At 44.6% G+C, this 22,658-nt stretch overlaps 1 protein-coding gene across 1 annotated transcript in view; it reads left to right on the plus strand.

Moving 5' to 3' along the window:
• LOC119457502 (insulin-degrading enzyme-like) overlaps positions 1–22,658 on the plus strand; it is a 157,329-nt gene that overhangs the window by 55,124 nt on the left and 79,547 nt on the right. Inside the window, exons 13-16 of the mRNA XM_037719091.2 lie at positions 544–646; positions 5,079–5,174; positions 12,147–12,173; positions 12,236–12,318. Coding sequence (XP_037575019.1) covers positions 544–646; positions 5,079–5,174; positions 12,147–12,173; positions 12,236–12,318 — 309 coding nt within the window. The remainder of the gene's footprint in view (positions 1–543; positions 647–5,078; positions 5,175–12,146; positions 12,174–12,235; positions 12,319–22,658) is intronic.

The raw sequence follows: 22,658 nt of genomic DNA on the forward strand, positions 1-22,658 counted from the left end.
GCAGTTTTGACTTCGTACCTGATTGCACCACGCAGCCAATTTTCGCCCCAATTTACTTGAGAAAAAGAAAATACTGGTGCATGTTAGAGTCAGGTAAATACTGTAATCAGACATTGTGAGGTATGGTTATTGCTTGAAAATCTTCCTAAGACAGGCTGCAAATGAGCGTTTTCAAAGGGAGATGACGTGTGTTCAACACATTCAGGGTCCCCTAAGATCCGCTGAGACAGACACTGCCACCAAAGGGGTCGCTATTGGGGTCACCATAGGAGTCAGGTAAATTGGCAAGTTCTAATTATTTGTCAAAAGCCAATTTAAAATCGAAATAACGAAAGGTATGGCCCATAGAAGTGCATGGGTTCTCGCCGGGACTTTCGGTCGGGATCAAATTAAACGAAAAAGTGAATTAACCGGAGCCAAATTAACGGAAGTCTACTGTATAGTATGTTTATTTCAACCTAACCATTTGTAAGGCAGCAATGGGAAATGTACACTGATGAGGTATGTATGGTTATCTTGAAGGCAATGCTATTAATGTTTTAGGATTGCTGTGGTTGCCAAACGCTTCATGGGGCAGACGGATTCTGTGGAAAAGTGGTACGGCACACAGTACAAGTTGGAGAACATTCCCGACTCTGTAATGCAGGTAAACTTTCAATTTATTAAAAATTTTGAAGGTTCAATGTACAAGGTGTTTCAAGTTGTTAATTGCTACACTATAGTTGGGTCACTTTTTGTGTTTCTTATATGTGCCATCACTCACAGAGTTTCAAACAAATATTTGCTGGAGGGTAATTTGGCACTATGATCATTCAACCACAATAGAAATAATGGGTACATGACTTCTTCTATGACTTGGCATAAGGATGACAGCTGGACATAATGCACTCAGGTATAACAGAAAAGGGCAATTCCTTCCTTGGCTCTTGAAATCCTGCGATAATACTAGGAAGACTTTCAGGGCGCAGCTTTCATGTGGTATGTTTTTCTGTGGTGTGCTCAGCCGTTAGTGTAGCCACGTGCTGCTTTCTTGTGGTCCAACTTAATCGTTTAGTTTTCTTTTTTTGTAAGCTTTTTAATGTCCAGATCGATATCTGGTTTCTCAAAATATCGAACGCTTTTTGCACTTTAGAAAGGCGTTGATAAGTGGCTTGCTGGTGCCTGTTTTGCATGCCTAAAATATAGAAGCCACTTATTCTGCAAAGGCTGATCACTGCATCACTCATGCAAGAAGAAACTGCATGGCACCACTGCCTCAGTGAAAGGTTGCTGATAATGCTTCTGTTGCTCAGCATGATTTCACTCACTGTCTTTCAGTAAAAGATATGTCATGCTGTCACGGCATGCCAGGTTTTGGGATTTTGATGTTGCATATGCTTATCATATAGTGATTTTATGTACGTGTAAAGAACTCCAAAGGTGTAAATTTAATCTGGAGCCCTCAAATACGGCCATAGGTCGGCAAACTCATTTATGAGTCAACTCGCTTAGACTTGCTCAGACTCAGACCAACCCACGAGTCTAAGCCTGAGGGACCTCGAATGAGCCCTAGGGATGTGAGCCCAAAATAATCTGAGCCCATGTGAGCAGAACGTTGGCGAGTCTGAGCTGCCCTAAGCAAAAAATACTGTAAACCCTAGTTATAACGAAAGGGATGGGGTGGCGAAAGAAATTCAATATAAGCGGCAATTTGATAAAAGCGACTACTCCATAATAGCTAAGAAGGTAGAGCTGAAATAGCACAACTCTATGGAAGTCTAATACGGGTGCCATACAGCGCGTTTTCAATTGCACTCGAGCCCGCTCAATGCACAGGCACCGTGATAGTGATAGGCTGGCGAAAGATAGGCTCACTCAGAGTGAAAGGTGCTGAGCGCTGCTGTGAATGCGCACAGACCCTTTGCGCACAGGCCCTTTGCTAGTTCTTTAAGCGGAGCAGCTAATTGTTATGGTTCAAGTAATGCAGTTTAAAGCACATGCATTTGGGTTTGGGATTAGAAGAAATTTCAAATAAAACAATAATTTGAGTAAAACGGTTTCGTTATAATGAGGGTTTATTGAAAATTTGTGAGTGAGTCTGAGTGAGTTCTGTTTATTTTGCAGACCTATTCCACACCTAGAAATTCTCAGTTTGTTCAACGTGTTCCCCAAAATGCACATGGTATTCCCACGAAAGTTCAACTGGATACACTGAGCTGTTAGCAAGCAACAAAGGTTTTACTCCCCTGGTAAACATCAACGACATCACTAAACGTCAACGTAACATGATCAAGCCAACATTCCCTCTATATTTCATTCTGCAATCGCCCATGGTACTGTTTATAAATTTTCATGCACGCCTACAACAGACATTCTCCTCTACATCTGCTTGACTGCTTTGCTGCAAAAAGCGTGGAGGGTGTCACAGAATGAAAAAAAAGTGATCGCTCACAAGCTAGTCATTCACACACGCTTCAAGCAACTTCACCGACGGCCAAAATCAATGTTTTGCCACAGCTTAGTGGCACACACTATCTTGCAGCCTTCTACCACTGCGGCTGCTCAGCTTCACAGGCGGTGGTAAATTGGTGCCAAGTGTGAAGCACGGTGAGACTAAAAGGCACTCGTAAAACTGCTGCTCTTAAGGCTGTCATTACGACTACTGATCGTTGCAGCGGCTTTTTTTTTTGCCATCTCGCCTTTCTTGGTGCCGCTTGCGATGAGCACTTTTCTGAGCTGTCGCACGCTGTGAAGGTCACGATTTTTATACCTGTCACTGTGTCCAAAAAGCAAGCAGTAGCATTTTTTTCACCTTTAGCACTTTGACACACAAGCTCACCTTGAACATTTTTTTTTTTTTGGTTCTTTGCGTTTGTGTTTGTAATGTCGTGCAGCCCTGAGTAGTGCAGCCCCACAACGAGAATGACGCTCACCCTCTATGTAGCTATGTTAGTACTCCCTGTCTTGATCAAAGTTGTGGCACCATGACCTGATGCATGTTCGTGTCTGCTTTCGGGCTTTATTGTTCCTTCCAGAGTCGTTTGTGCATAGGTGTTACATTGCTGTCTTCGGCAGCTGGTTAGAGACACCTATATCTGCCTTTCCTTTTTTTGCCTCACGAAGCTCTTTTCACTGCTTAGGTGGGGACGTAATTGTGCAAAATTTATTTGCCTTTCACGCATATTTTGCCAAACTCATCATTTGACTCACTCAGACCAACTCACCCAGTGTAAGCCCAGCTGAGTATAATTTTGGTGAGTTTGTGCCTGAGTGAGGCCTCAAGTATAAAATATATTTTGGGAGTGAGTCTGAGCGAGTTCCATTTATTTTGCTGACCTATGGATACAGCATCTCTCATAGCCAACAGGGTAGTTTTAGGACGTAAGTAATAATATTGAAGTGTCTTGTTTTAATGGAGTTACTATTAAAGAGGATATGCAGAGCTAAAATCACGATTTTCATCAAGAATGTGCATTTTTAGATTTATTTTGTTTTGGATTTCTCAATTTATGAAGCTTCTCACCAAGTTTTGTTGCAATCTGCACTGTAGGAAAAAAGAAAATTACTTATTTATCACCTGATGGTGGCATGCACTGTACCGTCCAAAGAGCTTGTGAGTGCTGTTGTTCATATGTGGCTGGAGAGCATGAGGAAAATGGGTTGCAGAATGAGTGCCCTCATTCAAAAGATAATTCTTTCCGCTTTGTCGTCTTAAGAGACCTACCGATGCTGCAACATAACATGCAAAAAAGTGCCAGAAAGAAATAATTTTTGCTGGGGCAAGCCGGGATTGCGTGGCAAACAAAAACTGAAACTCGGTTTGGTGGTTCAAGAGAAAATGGAACTGCTTCTTGGCCTATTAGAAAAATTGGCATATTTTCAGTCGCAACGATCCTCGATTGACTGACGAACTGATAATGTAATCGAATTACAATAAGTGAATTCTCTGAGTATGATTGGCACAAAGCCCTGGCTGATGCTAGTGAGCCGTCGATGCCAAGAACCCATCGTCCAGCCTTCAGTAGAGTAATTGCCAAAAGAGCTAGTGTCCCTATGCAACAAGCTCAGTAAGCCAGAGCTTCTCGAACAGTGTTCAAGGCTGCAGATGCAGAATGCAAATGATGCATTCAATGCGTTAGGGTGGCAGAGGTGCTCAAAGACAGTCTGCATCCCTAAAAACAGTGCAGGCTGCAGCAGCCTTGGCTGTGCTAAAGTTCAATGCAGGTGCATGCAGAGGGCTCGTAGAGCTGGAGCTGGGTTATCGAGACAAGGAAGCACGTCCAGCAAGCAACAAAGTGTAGCATTTCACGAGCACAGACAAGGGTACTTGACAGCTCTAAGGCTGAAAAAGAGGGAAGACCTAAAGGGGGGGGGGGGGGGGGGGCGATTGCCACCGTGCAGTGCGTCGTGTTGAGAGAGAGGGCCCAACCTATGCAGCAGAGGTCTTTGATTAATCACTATTCACCATGAAGTAAAATGGCATGTTCTGTAATCTATGAATTGATTTTTCGCAGTTTGCACTTTTTAACCGAACACGACTTTCAGGAAAATTATTGTTCCCAAACTGCTCCGCTACAAAATGCTTCAAGATGATACGAGATGCTTTCAAGATGCTTTCTAGAGTGAAATTTGGTCAGGAACGAGATAAAGTTTGTTTTAAGTTTCTAAATTTCTTCTAACACAAAGAAACTATCAAATATCTGACATATGATGACAACATAAAAAACAAGGTTGGTTTTCAAGGGAATGGAAGGTTTACCCATAGGGCATAAATAAACAAGTGGCTGCCCTTATCCTGCACTATAGACCACCTAGAAGGTATCTATTCAAATATAATGAATATATCTCTATTATATTTGAAATGATAGTCTTCCGAAGGTGACACACTATATTGTTCAATATGATGCCCACAACTTCTTTCCTGTTAGAGCCAGGGTAATGAAAGTTAAAATATATAATGATGAAAACGTAAATGAACCTGCAGAATTTCATTAAAATCAGATGGTTGAAAAGCTGACGCTTCAGCCCCGCATCCCCTTTAATATTTGATGAATATTTTGTTTTAAAGATTTACTTTGTCTGCATTTTTCTGCAAATAGGTGTGGCGTGCTGCTGGTACAAATGAGAACCTCAAGTTGCCGCCTCGTAATGAGTTCATCCCAAGCAACTTTGACCAGTGTCCACGTGAAGGAGAGGTAAATTCATTTTCTTGTCTTTTGCAGTCTATTTATAGTGTTGTTTAGTTGAAGTCAAAAAGTCCAGTTACTCTAACTGTATATCACACACTAGCTGCTTTTACATCCTTCTAATACAAATGCAGTGACCAGGATGGCGAATGGGAAAAAGAATACTGGCTTGGTTGAGGTTCAACGTGCTCTGATTTCGTTCCGGTTCAGATCCGGTTCGGAGAAATAAAATTTTATAATGGTTCGCAAACAGTGTTTGCAACGCTGAACTGGCTTGGGGCAGTCCATTTTATTCTGCCTCATGGCGATATGACGCTGAGGCATTTTCAGTAAAAAATGCCTCAGCATAGAGCTCTCGTTGGACCCACTCCCCCAATCTAGTACACTCTAGAGGCGTGCAAGGCTGGAAATGCAGAGAAGGCTGGAAAACAGCAGCATGCGGCGGCGTGCAGCAGCTCCAATTTCTTTTTCTTTTTTCTTTTCAAATATTTTGCATTCCATTCCCTTTCGGCATGGACACCCAGTAGCAAGAATTCATCGCTTTAACCGATAATGCGCCATGTGGGCATTGTAGTAAGTGGGGAATTTCACTATAGAAAACATATAAATGTTGATGGTGCAGCAGCTTCTCATTGTTATAACCAACATGTTGTTACCAGGGTGCGTACAGGTCCTTGAAATCCTTGAAAACCCTTGAAATTGAAAAGTGCGTTTTCAAGGCCCTTGAAAGTGCTGGAATTTTTTTCCTTCCTTGAAAATCCTTGAATTTCGTGAGCACTGCACTCTGATATTGACATTGCGACCTCCATTCTGTGGTAAATCGGCGTTGATCTGACAAACTGAAACAATGCGCCAGCACGAGCACACATGGTTCCGTTTTGCAGAACTGTACGGAAAAAATAAGAGGCCTCACCACATACGTCAAACCGCGAACGGAGCGAGAGACCCGTGCCGCGCTTCGGTGCTGGCTTGGGGCTGGCAGTGTTAACGCTGCTTTTCTCACCCTATCGTTCGTTTCACTCCTCACCCGTTGGTCTGCCTTGTCCCACTTTCACTCTTGTGTGCGAGGTAAAGCTAAAGAGAGTGGAGCAACTTTACCACTGATGCTCAGTGCCTTTGGATGGAGGTTTTGTTATAATATTATTTATGATAATATAAGGGCAATAACATTACTGTATTTTCCGGTCTATAACTCGCACCTTTGTATAAGACGCACCCCCCTCAAAACGTCAGTTTTTCAAAAAAAAAGAAAGAATGTTATATAACTCACACTGGTGTATAAGATGCACCTGTTCTTTCTGTAATCACTTTAAAAAAGTTACAGTGATGTTTCGCTCCGTGAACGTGCATCACGCGCAAGCGTATCATCATGGGTGCCATATATTTCTACTCCGGCGCATTTCTGCCATTGTGCTTATCGCGATGTTCCGTATAAAGTCCAAAGGCGATAACATCGTCCCTGCGCGCCTTACGCTGTATGTGCGAGTGAAAGCGTGCGACGGTGAGCTGAATCGCGCACAAGGGAGGAAAGCAGAAAGGCAGCCCGGGAGGGGGGGGGGGGGAGCTGCCTGTACCCTCGTAGCAACTGCGTAGTTTGCACAGTGGTGCGTGCCGTATCTTGACAGCGACCTGCAGGTGCGACGAATTCGGGGTCGATCGACTCGCGGTCGGCCTACCGCTGCTTGCCTTGCGACTCCATCCTTCTCGCATAGCGCTCGGGAACTTGATCACGAGAACCCAGCAGCTCGATAGCATGCACAGAACCCGTAGCAATGAAGTCAACCAGCGCACTTCGCGTGGCCATAACATTGTATCCAATTTTGAAGGCAGTTTTTCCGGAAAAAAAAAAACGTACATAGGTCGCACCGTTCTATAAGACGCACCGACGAAAAATTCAGGGAAAGAACGCGTCTTATGCACAGGAAAATACGCTATGCTGAATGTTTTGGAAATGTTTGATGAACCAACCCAGCTAATACTGCAGAAGCCTGAGCACCTGTTGTGAGTATTCGTTGTGTTCACTTTTAATATTGCAGACTTGAGAAATGATCAAGAGAAGACATGCTTTACACAATTGCAATATACATCTATTTGTTATAATATAATGGATGTGTAGCAAGACTACACTGAATGGTTTGGAAATGTTAGGTAAACTTGCCCAGTTAATACTGGAGAAGTCAGAGTAGCTGTTATGAGCATTCATTGTGTTTTGCGAACTTTTTTTGGTATTGTTGAGAACTCGCAAGAAGATCAAGGCTTGACATTATTAACATCATTGGGATATACATTTATTTCTGTTTATTTTAGTGCAATAGCCCTATGCTGATTATTTTGAATATTTGTGATGAACTTTACCCAGTCTATACTGGAAAAACTTCAGCCGCTGTTGTAAGCGTTCATTTTGTGTTGTGATCTTGAGAAGTTATCAAGGCTAGATTTTTTTTATTATAATTGTGATATACATTTATTTATTGTACGTGCAATAAAACTAGTCATTTTTGGAAATGTTAGAGTAAAGAAACCCTACTTCAGATGCCACTTTGAGTCCTTGAAAAACCTGTGACAGGTCCTGGAAAGTCCTGAAATATCCTTGAATTTTTGCCTTGGAAACCTGTACGAACCCTGAATCAGGTATCATTATAAGTGGGTTGCATGCATAAAATTAACCTTGCTGTGAATGTATAAAAACATTAAGACGTTATTTAGTCTAACATAGTATAGCACATGGCACAGGAATTACAAGGGACAGTCTTCAACCTAAACAAGACTCGAACATACAAATAAATCACCTTAAAATGTTCTATGCATCACAGTATTCACAAAGGAATAAAAATGAGCATATAATGAGCATGCAGTTTGATCGAGTGCACAGCAGAAAGTATGTTATAGAAAAATAAAATTTATCTAAAAAGATCCAAAAATCAAAGAAAGAAAAGAAACCGCATAAATAGCTTTAAACTCAATTTAAAAAATTTTTTGCTGACGCTGACCACCGTGCACGCTAAAATTGCCTCGTAAGCGAAATAGGATGCCACGTGACTTCGATGAATAGACCTCTCCTGGGGTACATCACACCGCACCGGCGACGTCACAGCAACGTCACCGGCACACGTGCGCGGTGTCCCTGGTTGGCAAAAAACAGCCGCCGCCGGCTTTCTGCGTGGTGCGGTCACGCTTTAATTGGTATGGTGGGCGCCACGTGGACGCGTGTTTTTATTTCTTTTATTTCTTTTTGATTTTTACATGAAACTCCACAATTCTCTTGCCAGCCAGATTAGCAGTAGTGTGTGTCAGAGAACATCGGCGTGTGGTAAACTGTACGATGAAAATGTGGCGACGCTGGCCTTTTTTACTTGCGAATGTGAACAACGTGGTGGTCGTCTGCGATGAATTGTGCAATGAAGAATATCGGATTTTCCATGGATGTGTGCCTCATTTGTTGTGGTAAAGTGTGCGGCGAGAACAGCGACGCGCTCGGCTCACTTCTGCGTAGGGAAACGGACCACATTGTGTGTGTGTGTGTGTGTGTGCGTGTGTTCATACGTCTCGCTTACGAGACTGTGTGCACATGTTGCGTGTAATAAAACCAGCCATAGTGATCACGCTCCGATAGAACTTAAGGACCCGTAATTGTTGAACAGGCGAGAATGAATGAGACGCAATGATTAGTGAGCGCATGTATTTCGAGGCCATCCATGCAGTGTGCAGAAAAAAAATATTAAAAAAAGAACCTTCGTTGGAGCATAATTAATCGACTGAGAAGTATGACTACAAGTAAGCTCCTATGATGTTCTGACCGCTGCCGAAGCTGCGTGTATACATTTGTAAAAAAAAAAAAACACACACATGCACAGGCAAACTACTGAAATTATCGCGATTTGACGCAGATCTCACGGGTCTTAAGTAAAACTGAACTTTCTTTTATTTATTTTTTTCGTTATTGGTTTATTCACCTCTACGGCAGGGACTTCATGCTGTGATGATGTACATAAACATGCAAAAGTTGGGTCTTGTAAAGTTGAGAGCAGCAAAGGAGGCAGCAGACACAGCAGTTAACACGCAATGGAATATGTACTTATTTAAGATTTTGCTTTGTGTATTCACATGACCGAGACGAATAATTAAAATTAAATTATGGTGTTTAACATCCTTAAGCTGCACAGCGGCTTGTGGGGGACCGTGTAACGAAAGACTCCGGATTAATTTTGTCCACCTAGGGTATCTTATACCACGCTCCTAAAGCAGGGTAATAAGTTTTTCTGTATTTCTCCCTCATCTGAATTTAGGCACTTGGTACGGCTCCGGAGACTGAGCCGCCGTGTAGTTGTATAGACGAAGTTCATCTTGTATATCGTTTAAAGCTACAGTGTAAATGGGTCGCAAATCAGTGCATTCAGGACAATGCAATAATCATTTGTGTTCAAAGACCAGTCATTTAGCGAAATATCACTTCGCCACCACGAAAATGTGCATCATCTGTGATAAAATGTTCGTTTTCCAGGAATATTACATTTTTGTGGATGTTTGATCTGCGGAAGAGGCGCACATTTACGAAATCACCACACGCTTACTTATGGGAACCATGCACTCGGCAACAACGCTATGTTGTTGTACCGATAAAACAGGGACGATTATACTTCCTAAGCACAGTACGTAAATGCTCTCACTTCAAAAAATCGCAATATGTCGGACTTACGATCGCGGCAGTTGATATACAAGCAGCGCTCTTATGCAGAGAGAACAGGTCGCACGAATGCTTTTTTGCCAACCAGCGCCCACTTCGGAGGCCCGGCAGAGGGGAGGGGCCCCCGCAGCGACGTCACGCTGTTTGCAAACAGGGAGAGGTCTATTGCCTTGTAAGTGAATAGGATGCCACTTGAGGACCATGAAGTGCCTTTGTGGCATTGTGGGCTGAAAACGTAGCGATTGGCAGCATGTCGAGCTGCGACATCATGTCCCTCTGCAAAGCAACAGTTGAGTGGAGTGGCTGCAGCACATCAGGCCGTCGGTATCCTATTGGCGCCAGGATCTATGCATTTGCGGTAGTCACTTCATGCCAGAGGACTACTACCGCAATAGAGAGTTTTAGTGTGTCCAGTAAACGCAGGCAAACGGGACAGTGGATGGGTGGATGCGTTAACATGAGCAGGGTGCAGCTACCTGGTGGCACAGACCCACACAAAGCTAATATAGCAGTAACCAAGTGTATTCTACTTTGCTGCTGGTGTAAATTTTCGGCAGCAGCGTAATTGTAAACACGTCTTTTTAAATGTCTAAAATGTTTTATACTTGGATACAGCAATATTAGCTTTTGTTTGGTTGGTTAAGCTCTGTGCCACCAGGTGGCTGGGCACTGTGCAGACTGCTCAAGCCGCTCACGTTTACGCTTAAGTCCCTTCATCACAGCGGTAGTAGTATGGGGGGGCTTCAGTTCATGCCTCCACCTATCCATCAAAATGCCCAGATGGTCTGCATTTACCAGAATATCAGACACGATCGGCGCTGTGACAGAACGCTTGCAATGCATGCTGCTTTGATAGCTCTCGCGAGGCATTGACGGCCAGGCGGCTGGCGGAGAGGTTGAAGAGCCTTCGTGCGCTGGCTCCAAGACAGTCAGAAGTAGAAGACACAACGTCACATCATAACCCAGAGCCAGTGAAGGCGGAGCTTAGCCCCGATCTCGCGGTGAACGAGTTGAGGAGGAAATGCATGGCTAGGAAGGAAAGTAATTTGTAATCGTCTGTAACTCTCTTAATACAAGATGCTTGACTTAAAATGTGGTGCAAATGTTTTACTGTAGCTGTACCCTATGCATCTATAAAATTTGTCCAAATTGTTTCAGGGACCCTCTAAAACGAAACCGTGCCACGAAACTACTTCGATAAATCGTGAAAAAAAGAAGAAAAAAACATACACGGTTTTTAATGCAACTAAGATTGGGAAATGAAAATAGTTTATTACATTGTGAAGATCGAGGTTCATAATATCGAGGTTTGACTGTATTCTAGCACACTATACCATAACATGGTAAAAAATTGCTAAAGTTGCCTTAAGTCAAGATTAAGCCATATTCTGCATACTTTTAGTCTGTACAAAATGACATGTTTCAATGTGTCTCATAGAATTCCTTCTTTGATAATTACAATGGCCTGCTTTGCTTTCTGTAAAGAATCTGGTGCCAGCTGCAAAGAATGGCTACTAATGGGCAGTACCTACCTCATCTATTAGGCTCTAAGAGCCGCTGTAGAGTAAATTTCTTCTCCGTATAGTACATAGTGGTTAGTTACCGTGTCTGTCTTCTGTAAATAACAATAATTCGGTTCCCATTCTTCTTTCGTATTTTCATTACGAGGGTCTCGAATCTGGCAGCCTTGATGTCATTAGGTAGCATGCGAGGGTTTATTAGCCATGTGCCTGCTCTCCCAAGATCACGTGTATCGTGACGCCATTGTGCTAAAAAGGATGTTCCACATCCGCCCACCATGGTTCTGAGTGGCGCTGGCTAACACTCCTAGGGCTAGATCAAGTAAACATAAATACCCAAGTTAGTGGACGAATTGATGGCCGTCGCCGTAGCACAATTGGTACTGCAACGCACGCGTAATGCGGAGGTTGTGGAGGTTGCGGGTTCGGCTCCCGCCGGCAACAAGGTATCTTCTCGTCCACTTTCATTTCCCTTTTCTTCATTATTTTTCTACATTCCAATTTCAACTACACTTAATTTCCCCGATGCTTTCCTTGGCTTCATTGTCTGTTGGCTTTATGTGGTTATGACTAATAATATCGAGCCCCTCGGTTCCCATTCTTCTTTAATAATTCTCTAATGTATTTTGTTAATTTTTATACTTGTTGTAAAGTATCTTATTTTTATTAAACTTCGCATTGTGTGCTGTTCAGCAACTAATGGCTTGTAGTTGTCAATGTACATGTTTATATTTAAAAATAACGTGGATGGCCTACGTTTTTTTTTTTTTTATGCAGGGGGAACAACTGCCTGTGATGATCAAGGTAAGTGTATGAATAGCACATCAGGGTCTTGCATATGGCTATAAGAAACATTTTAATTTCAGAACACAGAAAGTACTCGTGTGTGGTTTGTTCAAGACCACACATACAACCTCCCCAAAGCTGTGCTTCATTTTGAGTTCAAAAGGTATGCAAAGTCACTTTGGTTACTTATGGTATTATGTGGGAAATAGCTGCACTCTATCTTCATCTTCTCATGATTCTCGATTTGACAATTTGAAACCCCGTTTTAACCCTTTAAGGGCAGTAAAAAAAATGCAATAACTTGCCGGAGAGACGAAGTAATTTTTTTGTGTGTCCGAACGATTCATATGGTCATATAAAGCGAAATCATCTGAAAAATTTGTCGGAAAGATGAATTTTACCAGGCAAAAATTTTTTTTCGCACAGAAACATATGTTCGCTTCACTGCACACAAGTGAGCCTATGCTCCTGACTTGCAAATGATTCCGTTGATCGTGTAAAGCAAGACCATGTGAAACATTTCTATCAGAAATGTGAAGTTCACTAGAAAAAAATTTTTTTTACAGTTAAACAAAGGTGGGTTTAAATACACACAAGTGGGTCTATACTCCCAACTTGTAACAGCACTCCAAACTTTTAACAGCTCCTTGTGCCATCTGATGTCATTTATAGAGGCCGGATCTTTAAGCATTAAAAAAGCGCGTTTTAGGTGCCAAAAATAGACTGGCAAAGCAACGTTTTAGGTCTCCAACGTCGTAAATATAGGCACAATAAATTTTTACATAAATGCAAATAATTTCAAACGAAGACATGCGCGACCTGTATCTACGACAGGAAAACAAGAAATGTTATTCTTTATGATGGCACAAAGGCGCCAACAGTTGAACATAGCCGTGCAATTGTCCCATAAAACTGCTGGACTAATGACGATCATTTGGCGTAATTCAACAAGCACATTGCTGCATGCCGTTTGTTTGGGGTCAGGATCAGTGCCTCGCATTCGATACCCTCCGAAACCTTCTCCAGGCCCCACCTGTACTCGGTCACTTTGACGAGACCGCTGACACGGAGTTGCACACAGACGCCAGCAACGTCGGCCTTGGAGCTGTCTTGATTCAGTGGCAAAATGACATAGAGCGTGTGATTGCCTATGCGAGCCGAACGTTATCCGCTGCCAAGAAAAACTACTCTGCCACAGAAAAAGAATGCTTAGCCGTTGTCTGGGCCATAACAAAGTTTCGACCATACTTGTACCGTCGCCCATTCAGAGTAGTCAGCGACCACCATTCGCTTTGCTGGCTCGCGAATCTCAAAGATCCCTCAGGTCGCCTGGCGCGTTGGAGCCTTCGACTGCAAGAATTTGACGTCACCATCTTTCACAAGTCGGGACGCAAACACACCGACGCTGACTGTCTCTCACGTGCACCAGTCGGAAGTGCCCCCGCTGACCTTGAAGAGGACGACAGTTTTCTTTCTGCCGTATCAGTAACAGACATGGCTCAACAACAGCGCGTCGACTTGGAGCTCAGTCCTCTCATCGACTACCTGGAAGGGTGTACGTCAAGTCTTCCTCGAAGTTTCCCATGCGCGCTCGCCTCCTTTTGTTTCCGGGATGGCGTCCTTTATAAGAAGAACTTTAACCATACGCAAGCTACATACCTGCTAGTCGCGCCGACCTCGCTTCGTGACGATATTTTACGTGCCTGTCACGACGAACCATCGTCCGGACACCTGGGGTACACACGCACGTTGGACCGAATTCGCCGCTCTTACTACTGGCCACGTCTCGCAAAGACTGTGAAGCATTACGTTCGCACATGTCGCGACTGCCAACGACGTAAGACTCCACCTGTGCGGCCAGCAGGACTGCTACAACCAGTATCAATACCGCAGAGGCCATTTCATCAGATTGGTATGGACTTGCTGGGATCATTCCCCACGTCTTCGTCCGGCAATCGGTGCATTGTGGTTGCTACCGATTACCTAACACGGTACTGTGAAACAAAAGCACTCCCAAAAGCTACCGCAGCAGACATCGCCCATTTTTTCGTGCACAGCATTGTCCTCCGTCACGGAGCGCCAGCGGTCGTCATTACCGATCGTGGGACAGCTTTCACCGCCGAGATGTTACAGGAAGTCTTGAGGCTAAGTGGCACTGCACATCGCAAAACGACGGCTTATCACCCCCCAAACAAATGGACTGACTGAACGCCTGAACAAGACAATCGCGGATATGCTGTCAATGTATGTGGCCATTGACCACAAGAACTGGGATGATATCCTTCCTTACATCACTTTTGCGTACAATACCGCAATTCAAGAAAGTACAGGCTTCACACCTTTTCGCTTAGTGCACGGTCGAGAGGTCACCACGATGCTCGACGCCATGCTCCTTCCCGACAACTTGGGGATGTTTCACACGGATGCGGCCATGTTCGCTCAGCGTGCCGAGGAGGCCCGTAAACTCGCGCGATGCCGTATTCAGTGTCGCCAAACCGCAGACTCACGGCGCTACAACCTTCGCCACCGCGAGGTTGCCTACAATCCTGGCGATGAAGTGTGGGTGTGGACCCCCATCCGACAGCGGGGCCGGTCAGAAAAGTTGCTGCGTCGCTACTTCGGTCCCTACAAGATTGTACGGCGACTCAGTGACGTTACCTACGAGGTTCTCCCAGAACGCACCCCAAGAAACTCCCGTCGGCTTCCTCAAACTGAAGTGGTTCATATTTCAAGACTGAAACGATATTTTTCGCGCTGTGACTCGACCGTCGAGTGACTATACTACATTGACAACTTAGGCCGTTCTTTTTGTTTTGTTTTGTTTTGTTTTTTGTTCGTTTTCGTTGTGTTCTGTGTTTTTTTCCTTTTCTTCCTTCTTTCACAGAAGCAGATTGTTCTTTCGCGTTACGACACATTTCTTTCATTTATATTGTCACCCTCATTTTTAATATATTTTTTTACCCTCATTTACAGCATCGAGACGATGCTTCTTTAGGAGAGGGGGTAATGCCACATGTCGTCACATATGAGCCATCTGCTGTGGCACGTACTCGCTTGGGGGTTGGAAGAAGAAGAGAACGTTCTTCTTTTTGGTCTGGTTCCAGTAAAGACGCGGACTTTTTGCTGGCTCTGTTGTTTCGCCCGCGACATTACTCATGTTCAATGGCCACTGTACTCGAGCGTTGCATAAAGTGAAACAAGCATGAAAAAGAATACTTGAAAGCTGGGAATACTGATTAAAAAAAGCGCTACTTCATGTCTGCTGACCCAATTAAATTAAGACACAACAAAAACAGACAAATAAGAAATGCAAGGAAGAGTACAATTTATTAAGAAATCAACATGTTCTTACATGAGGACTATTAGGTACAACTCTAGCAATTTTCTCATATCCAATGACATAATCGGAATTGTACAGGCAAAACGCCCCAACACTGCCATACACTTCCGCCCATTGGAAGTGCACGTGTTTGAAGAAATCTGTTTGGAGAGCACGCGGAACGTAGTCTAAGAATCACTGTGAAGATTGTGGAAACAATAGCAAACTACCACCATCTCCAGATTTTTGGATTAAAAATTGTTCCTCTTGTCACTGAGAATGATCTTGTACGCTGAGAAGGAACGCTCGATGGCAGTGAACACCTTAAAAAATAAATTACAAACAAAACAAAAGCCGCGTACACATCACATTTTTCTTTTTTTTTTTTTGCTCTTTACTCTCCTTTCCCCTGACGGCTCTCCGCGGTTTCGCATTCGCATTCGCCAACCGCAGCGCGTCCCATTTTACTGCTGCTAGCGGTTGTTTTCCGAAAGTTGGTTGAATTAGATGACTAGGTTGAACCCCATAGAGTTGCGAATAGTCAGTGTTGCCCGGTAGCATGAATAACGGTCTCTAACTGCACTCGAAAGCGAAACTTGAGGCTAAATAGTGTTCATATAGGCGCCGATATTAAAAATAGGCATTTAATGGCATTTAGGCACAAACGCCAAAATAGGCATTTATAGGCACTATAAAAACACTATAAAAGCTCTTCTTAGCCTCTAATTCATGCTCATATATCAAACTGGGTTGATAGGAGCGCAAGGAACAAAAAAGGCATTTGCCTAAAATCCGGTCTCTAGTCATTGGCTACAAGCACAAAATAAATGTGCACCATCAGGAAGAATTGTGGAGCAACACAGGTGCTCAAATAGTTTTCAGGCCTGCATCAAAAACAAAAATGTAGGGGTGTGTTAATACCGAATAGTAGATTTCGAATCGAATATAGGATCAAATCAAGAAGAAAAAGCCAAGTGTCGAATCGAATATCACAAAATTTTATGCTTACAAATTTTGTGCAAGAAAAAAACGGTGCAGCACTTGCTTGGGAGTCTCCTAGCATTGCACAACAAGAATGTAACAAGCTATCAGTAACTTGGGTATACAGAAATGAAGATATGCAGTACAGTGTACTCTTGCTATAGGGAACTTTGAATATGCCAGCACTGATTGCAGATCAGTTGTATATACGAAGGTCTGAAAAAATTTTTATCAATAGAATATCTGTTGACTTGAATCAAGTACATTTTCCCCTGTGTCGTGTTCTGCTGGATACCAATGAGGTTCTCAGTTAAATACTAAATGTGTGTTTTATGGCAATCTTTTAATGCACAGAAAACATTGCTTTTTGGTTGCCACCTAGGCCATGGGGAAGGTCATGGCAAGTTTGAGCGACACCCTCCACCCCTGTGTCCATCCACCGTTCATGCAAATGTATGCAGCCGGTTGGTCAGCTCACTAGTCACGTGACACTTTTGTGGTCGCCGTGTAAATGCAAAGCTTGTCATGTGTCGGGTTGCTCGAAGCTGCAAAAAGAGACTGATGTGCCTCTATGAATGGCGTTGAGAACGAGAGGCCACCGTACGATGTTTTGCAAAGATTGCAGCCGCGAGCAACTTTGTTGCCATCCCATACACTCGCTTTCATTTGCAAGTCAGTTTGCGAATAGAGCTGCATCTATTTGGCTTCAAGCCGTAACTTTAGTCGCCGATGCCTGACGAAGTAGTGCCATATTAGGCCTAATGGCCTAGACAGTGTGGCCATTACAATTTGCTGCTGGATAATCTGGTAACGGGCTGCAAGTCATCAAGGATGGCTTTTTGTTAATATTTTCGTACGGGTGGCTCATCAGTGATCAGCCCCGAGATCGCACGTATGGGTTTGACACCTGTTGAAGCGATGTTTATTTCCTCGCCGCATATCCAACACCATCTGCGTGCTTCCCAGTGGCTAATCGACCCGACCTTCGCACATGTCTCGCACTTATCGAAATACGCACAGCTTTTCATGCCATTCCCTCGGTCCTCGTCGTGTTATCATTTCGATTGGTCCTGTCAGCCGGTCCTGTTGGCTGCAGGAACCATGTACTATTGACATAGGTGGCCCCAGCCTTCAAGACAAAGCCATTTTTCCCATACTAAGGAAAGAGTTAATTCAGTGACTCATAGCTTAACCGTTTTCAGTCATGCGCATTTACCTAATTTGTGGTTGTTCCAATCAAGAGCCATTTCGTGGGTTTAGATGCCACACAAAAAAAGCTCTCGGGTAACAAACACATGTTAAGTAGTTTATATAAGAAAGTTTATTTACTCCTGAGGCTCTCAACAGTACTTCAGCACTGTGTTGTAGCGTTTCAAGTATTGTCCTGGTTGGAGGCCAGGATTTGCACTGCAAGTTTGTTAGGTTCACATTGTCATTTTCTTCTGAAGTTCTCTTATTTTAGGACGTTTGCTGACCATTTGAAGGCGAAATATATTCATCCACAGCACTAAAATCATCATCTGATTCACTGAACTCACGTGAATTTTGTCCATAAAACGCACGCGCAGAAAATGTCGCCATCCTGTCAACACTTCACACCACAAATCGTGCGAAAATTCCTTCAAGTATGAAGAAAGCAAAAGTGCTGGCCTAGTCTGGAGACAGTGCACCTGTTAGCTGAAAAATCTCCTGAAAGCTGGTGCTACGAACCCAAATAACCAGGCCGGTAAGTCAGTGAACCTGCCACAGTGCCACTTTGGATGCGCTGCGCAGTGGGGACGAGCTACATGTCTCATTGGACCTTAGCTCGCCGGATCTGAAGTGAAGGCGCGAAAATGACGACGGACGAAGAGAGAGCACACACACACAGGGCGCCACTTCCAACAATGTTTAATCAGAAAAAACGCCACTATTATATACAGGGAGCGCAATCACGGTTTCTCAGTGCGCATTCGCGTTCAGGTAAAGTAGTTCTTTGCGTGATAGAGACATTGAGTCAACACTTACGCACTTATCACCTGCCTAAATGATCCTCTTGGCCTCAATTATTAAACGAACCCATTTGTCATGGCTTCTGGCAACCACAGCGCAGGCGTAAAAGTCTGGCTTACATTTGCAGCCTCTACAATGAATTGCCAGGTGGCCCTCTCTCCCAATGTTGACTTTGTTATTATGTTGCCTCAGCCTGTCATTCAGGCACTGCTCGGTTTGGCCCACGTACTTTCTACCGCAATCTAAAGGAATTTCGTAAACTACTCCTGCCTGACAGTCTGCATATTTGTTGTCGTGTTTTGTGACTAGCTGGTTCCGGGCATGCTAGCCCTAACCCCCACAATGTGCAGCGACTAAAACCTTACTATGACCTAGTCCTCCTCTTCCCCCCTTGAGTCGCCAGGAAGGCGCTCCCTTCTCCGGGGGGAAGTTGTAGCGAAGAAGACAGGCGTGTGCTTTGGTTGCATCATCAACACCTTGCTCGAGGATAGAGCTCGCGCGCTTGGTGCCTGACGCTCAATCAACAGATCTGCCTGTGAATCGTCCTGGCATGTTAATTAAACCGCGTTACACTAAGAATAGTGCACAGTTTTTTACCACTACTCCCACATCCCCCTCCTTCACAGACACACATACAAATGCACAGTGAGAGTAAAAAATAAAAACTTGTTTGAGAAATATAAAACTTAAATATGAAAGGTCCGAAGTATACGTGGGCTTATTTCTGCTGTGAACATTGAGTTTATTTTAAATAAAGACTTTCTGTTTTGAAACATAAGTGTGTGGAAGTCTTGTGTAATGTATTTTAAGTCACCTGCCTTTATATGGGCTCCACTTGAAGCAAAGCAAACAAAATGTTATTTGCTTATCTCCGTTCATGAATAAACATATTTCTGTTCCTACATGTAGTGTTAATGAAGAATTAGGTAATGAGCAACCAATTTTTATTCTTTAAAAAGCATGTTGGCAGTCCCAGGTTTTTGCGATCACATAGGCTTATGCTGAATTCCACTGACTGATTTAGAGTAGGTTCGTGTGTTCACTGGCCATTGTTGATCAACTTGCTCCGCTGTTGAAACATGGACTCAGCTGGAAATTAAAGGATGTGTTGCATCACTTCCACCTGCTGAGAGTATGAAAAAGTTTGGTGCTTTTGTAAACATGAATGCACAACAGATATGCAAAATCTGCTAGCTGGAGTTCATCCTTAAGGGCCCCTAAACCACCCAGAGGACGAAATTTAGTTGTGGTGTTGCAGTTGTGCACAAGTCTACAACGAACACGTAGCCGCGAGAATTTTTCGAAATGGTGCCGTAATAGCGGAGTTACACGTGTTTGATGATCGAAAAACGGCCCTCGCTCGTTTCGCTCTTTCCTTCGCTTCTCTCCTCGTCGGCTGGTCTCCCCTCCTCGCCGAGTGCTGCTCGAAATGTCATGTGACATACGTCATCGCCAACGCGCTTCTCAAAACACTGCCTACTTCCGGTTAAGGCACGTCCACGCTAGCCATGCTAGCGGCACATATATGGATGACGAACCGGCCTCCTGTCTGCCGCGCGAGAGGTGTCCAAAGTAGACGGCAGTTCGGCCGGCGCCCCACCCGCTGCACCATGAACGGGCCAATAGACGACCGCGAAGTTGCGCGCCTCCGCCACCGGCAACGAAAACATCGGCTGCTGCTGAGCGCACGGCTACCGACGGGAGATGACCGGCTCGGCTGTGCTCGCATCGCAGCCGACGGCGCCGCTAATATCAGCATATTTTTCATCTTTATGTACAATTATTGCGAAGAGCGATAACAACGATAAGAAAATATTGCGGCTTGTGAGCGTCGGTATAATTCATTTCGAAGCGCCGTCCGCTTTAGCTTTGAAGGGAACCGGAAAAGGCCTAGCGACGATATCGGCGCCGTCGAGCGATCAGCGGCGGTGAGGCTGCCGCACAAATGAGTCCCGGTCTCATCCTCGCTACGTACGGCAAGGAAATCTCGTCGCTCGCGAGTAAAACCGCTGTTGAACGGCGGCCCGCGAATGGCAAACGGCGTGTAGCGAGTTAGCGTGCCGGTAACGTGGACGTGGACTCGGAGCTTCTCGGCTACCCGTTGTTGCTGCGGTGCCGGCGCGTGTTATGCGAAGCATGCCGCAATAGATCCTGTGTTGCGCGCACGTCTGGAAAGGCCAACACTATCGCACTCTCTCGTCTGGAAAGGCCAACACTATTGCACTCTCTACGCGCAGCTAATCAGACCGCTAAGCATGACTGTGTTGGAACACGAGCGATTTGGCACTTGCGTTGCGGGCTGTAAATAGCGATGCGCAAGCGCGCACAAGCGAGCAACACGGCGAGGACGAGCAGGGAGCGCGCGTACCTGCTAGCAGACAAAGCGGAAGTCGTAGGTTCTTGTTCGACCACTGGACATCGTTTCCACCGTTGACATCACCAGATTCCCCCTGCTGACGTCGTGACGACCGCTGGGGTTCCGGAAAGGCGAGGGGAGGAGGACGGCATTGTTTTTTTGGTTTTGTCGCGCGCCCGCGGCGCGTAGCGCTGCAGCATTTGGTATCGTTGATCGTGATTGCATTCTGAACTCGATGCGCGTGTTTACTTGAAATGTTCAAAAAATATCTGAGGTGGTTTAGGGGCCCTTTAATGAAGATAGCTTTAGAAGCTGTGTGTGCTGTTGAAAAATGAACTTTATTTGTATGCATTAGGTCTAAGGGTGTTTACTAGAAGTTTAATGCATCTTTTAAAGGGACCCTGAAACGGTTTTGACGATCTTATACAAACGTACTGAGTCGTTAGAGTAGGTCCTTCTGATCATTAATTGATGCATCTAAGCGCTCCACGTAAAGTGTGTAATTTATTATAAGGTTTTAAAAAGGTACATTGCTACCAATCGCAGCATGCCGATCAGCTGAATTTTGTGACCAAGTGACGCGATTTGACCATATAACATCAGTAGGGCCAGCTATCCGATTGGCTGCCTAGGGTGCGTTATCAATAATTTTTCTAACATTATGGTGAACAAATGTTGTTCGTAATAGTTTAAATGTTAGTTAATTTGTTTCTATAAAAAGAAAGTAACAGAAAGAGAATGCACAAGGACATGTATCACTACACTAAAAGCACTTCCGGCCCACAGCAAGTGTCGTCTGTTTGTGTTTAACTGTGCTCAGTGTTGACGAGAGCTGCGCGGTCAGTGTTGTTCTTGTTCTTTATTTTCGCGATCACCATGGTTCGCCCTTGTTGCGTTGCGGGCTGCAAACGTAGCGATCGGCGACATTTCAAGCTGCGACATCGTGCCCCGCTGCAAGGCAGCAGAGGAGCGGAGTGGCTGCAGCGCATCGGACTGTCGGTATCAAAACGGCGCCAGCATCTACGCGTTCGCGACCGTCACTTCACGTCAAAGGATTGCCACAATAGAGTTTAGCGTGTCCGGTATTCAGGTAAACGCAAGCACAAGTGTACTGGCCGTTTACCACGTTTTACGTGATGAACGGAGGCGCAAACGTCAACTGCTTGCACGGTGCAGCCACCTGGCAGCACAAAGCTCAACCAAACACACAGCTAATATAGCCGTAACCCAGTTTTTTCTACTTTGCTGCTGGCTCAAATTTTCGGCAGGGGCGTAATCTTGAACACGTTGTCTTTTTATATGTTAAAATGTTTTACTCTTGGTTACCGGAATATTAGCTCTGTATTTGGCTGGTTAAGCTCTGCGCTTCCAGATGGCTGAACCGTGAATGCCAATCAGGCCGCTCACGTATGTCTACGCAGCTCCTTCATCACAGCAGTATGGAGGTGTTTTAGTTTGCGTCTCTGCCTATCCGTCAAAAAACCCAACTCGCCTGTGGTTACCGGAATACCAGACACACTCGGCACTGCTACAGAACGCTCGCAACGCACGCTGCTTGATCGCTCTCCCTGGGGATCGACGGCCGGGCGGCTTGCAGAGAGGTTGGAGAGCCTTCGCGCGCTGGCTCCAAGACAAGTGGAAGTAGACAACACGTCACATGACGTAGAGCCAGCGAAGGCGGAGCTTAGCCCCAATCACTTGGTGAACGACTTGAGGAGGAAATGCATGGCTAGGGAGGAGGGTAACTTGTAATCGTCCGTAGCTCTCTTAATATGGGATGCTTCACTTAAATTGTGACCCGAATGTTTTACTGTAGCTGTACCCTACGCATCTACAAAATTTATCCGAACCGTTT

The sequence above is a fragment of the Dermacentor silvarum genome, chromosome 1 (genome assembly GCF_013339745.2).
Source record: "Dermacentor silvarum isolate Dsil-2018 chromosome 1, BIME_Dsil_1.4, whole genome shotgun sequence".
Lineage (NCBI taxonomy): Eukaryota > Metazoa > Arthropoda > Arachnida > Ixodida > Ixodidae > Dermacentor > Dermacentor silvarum.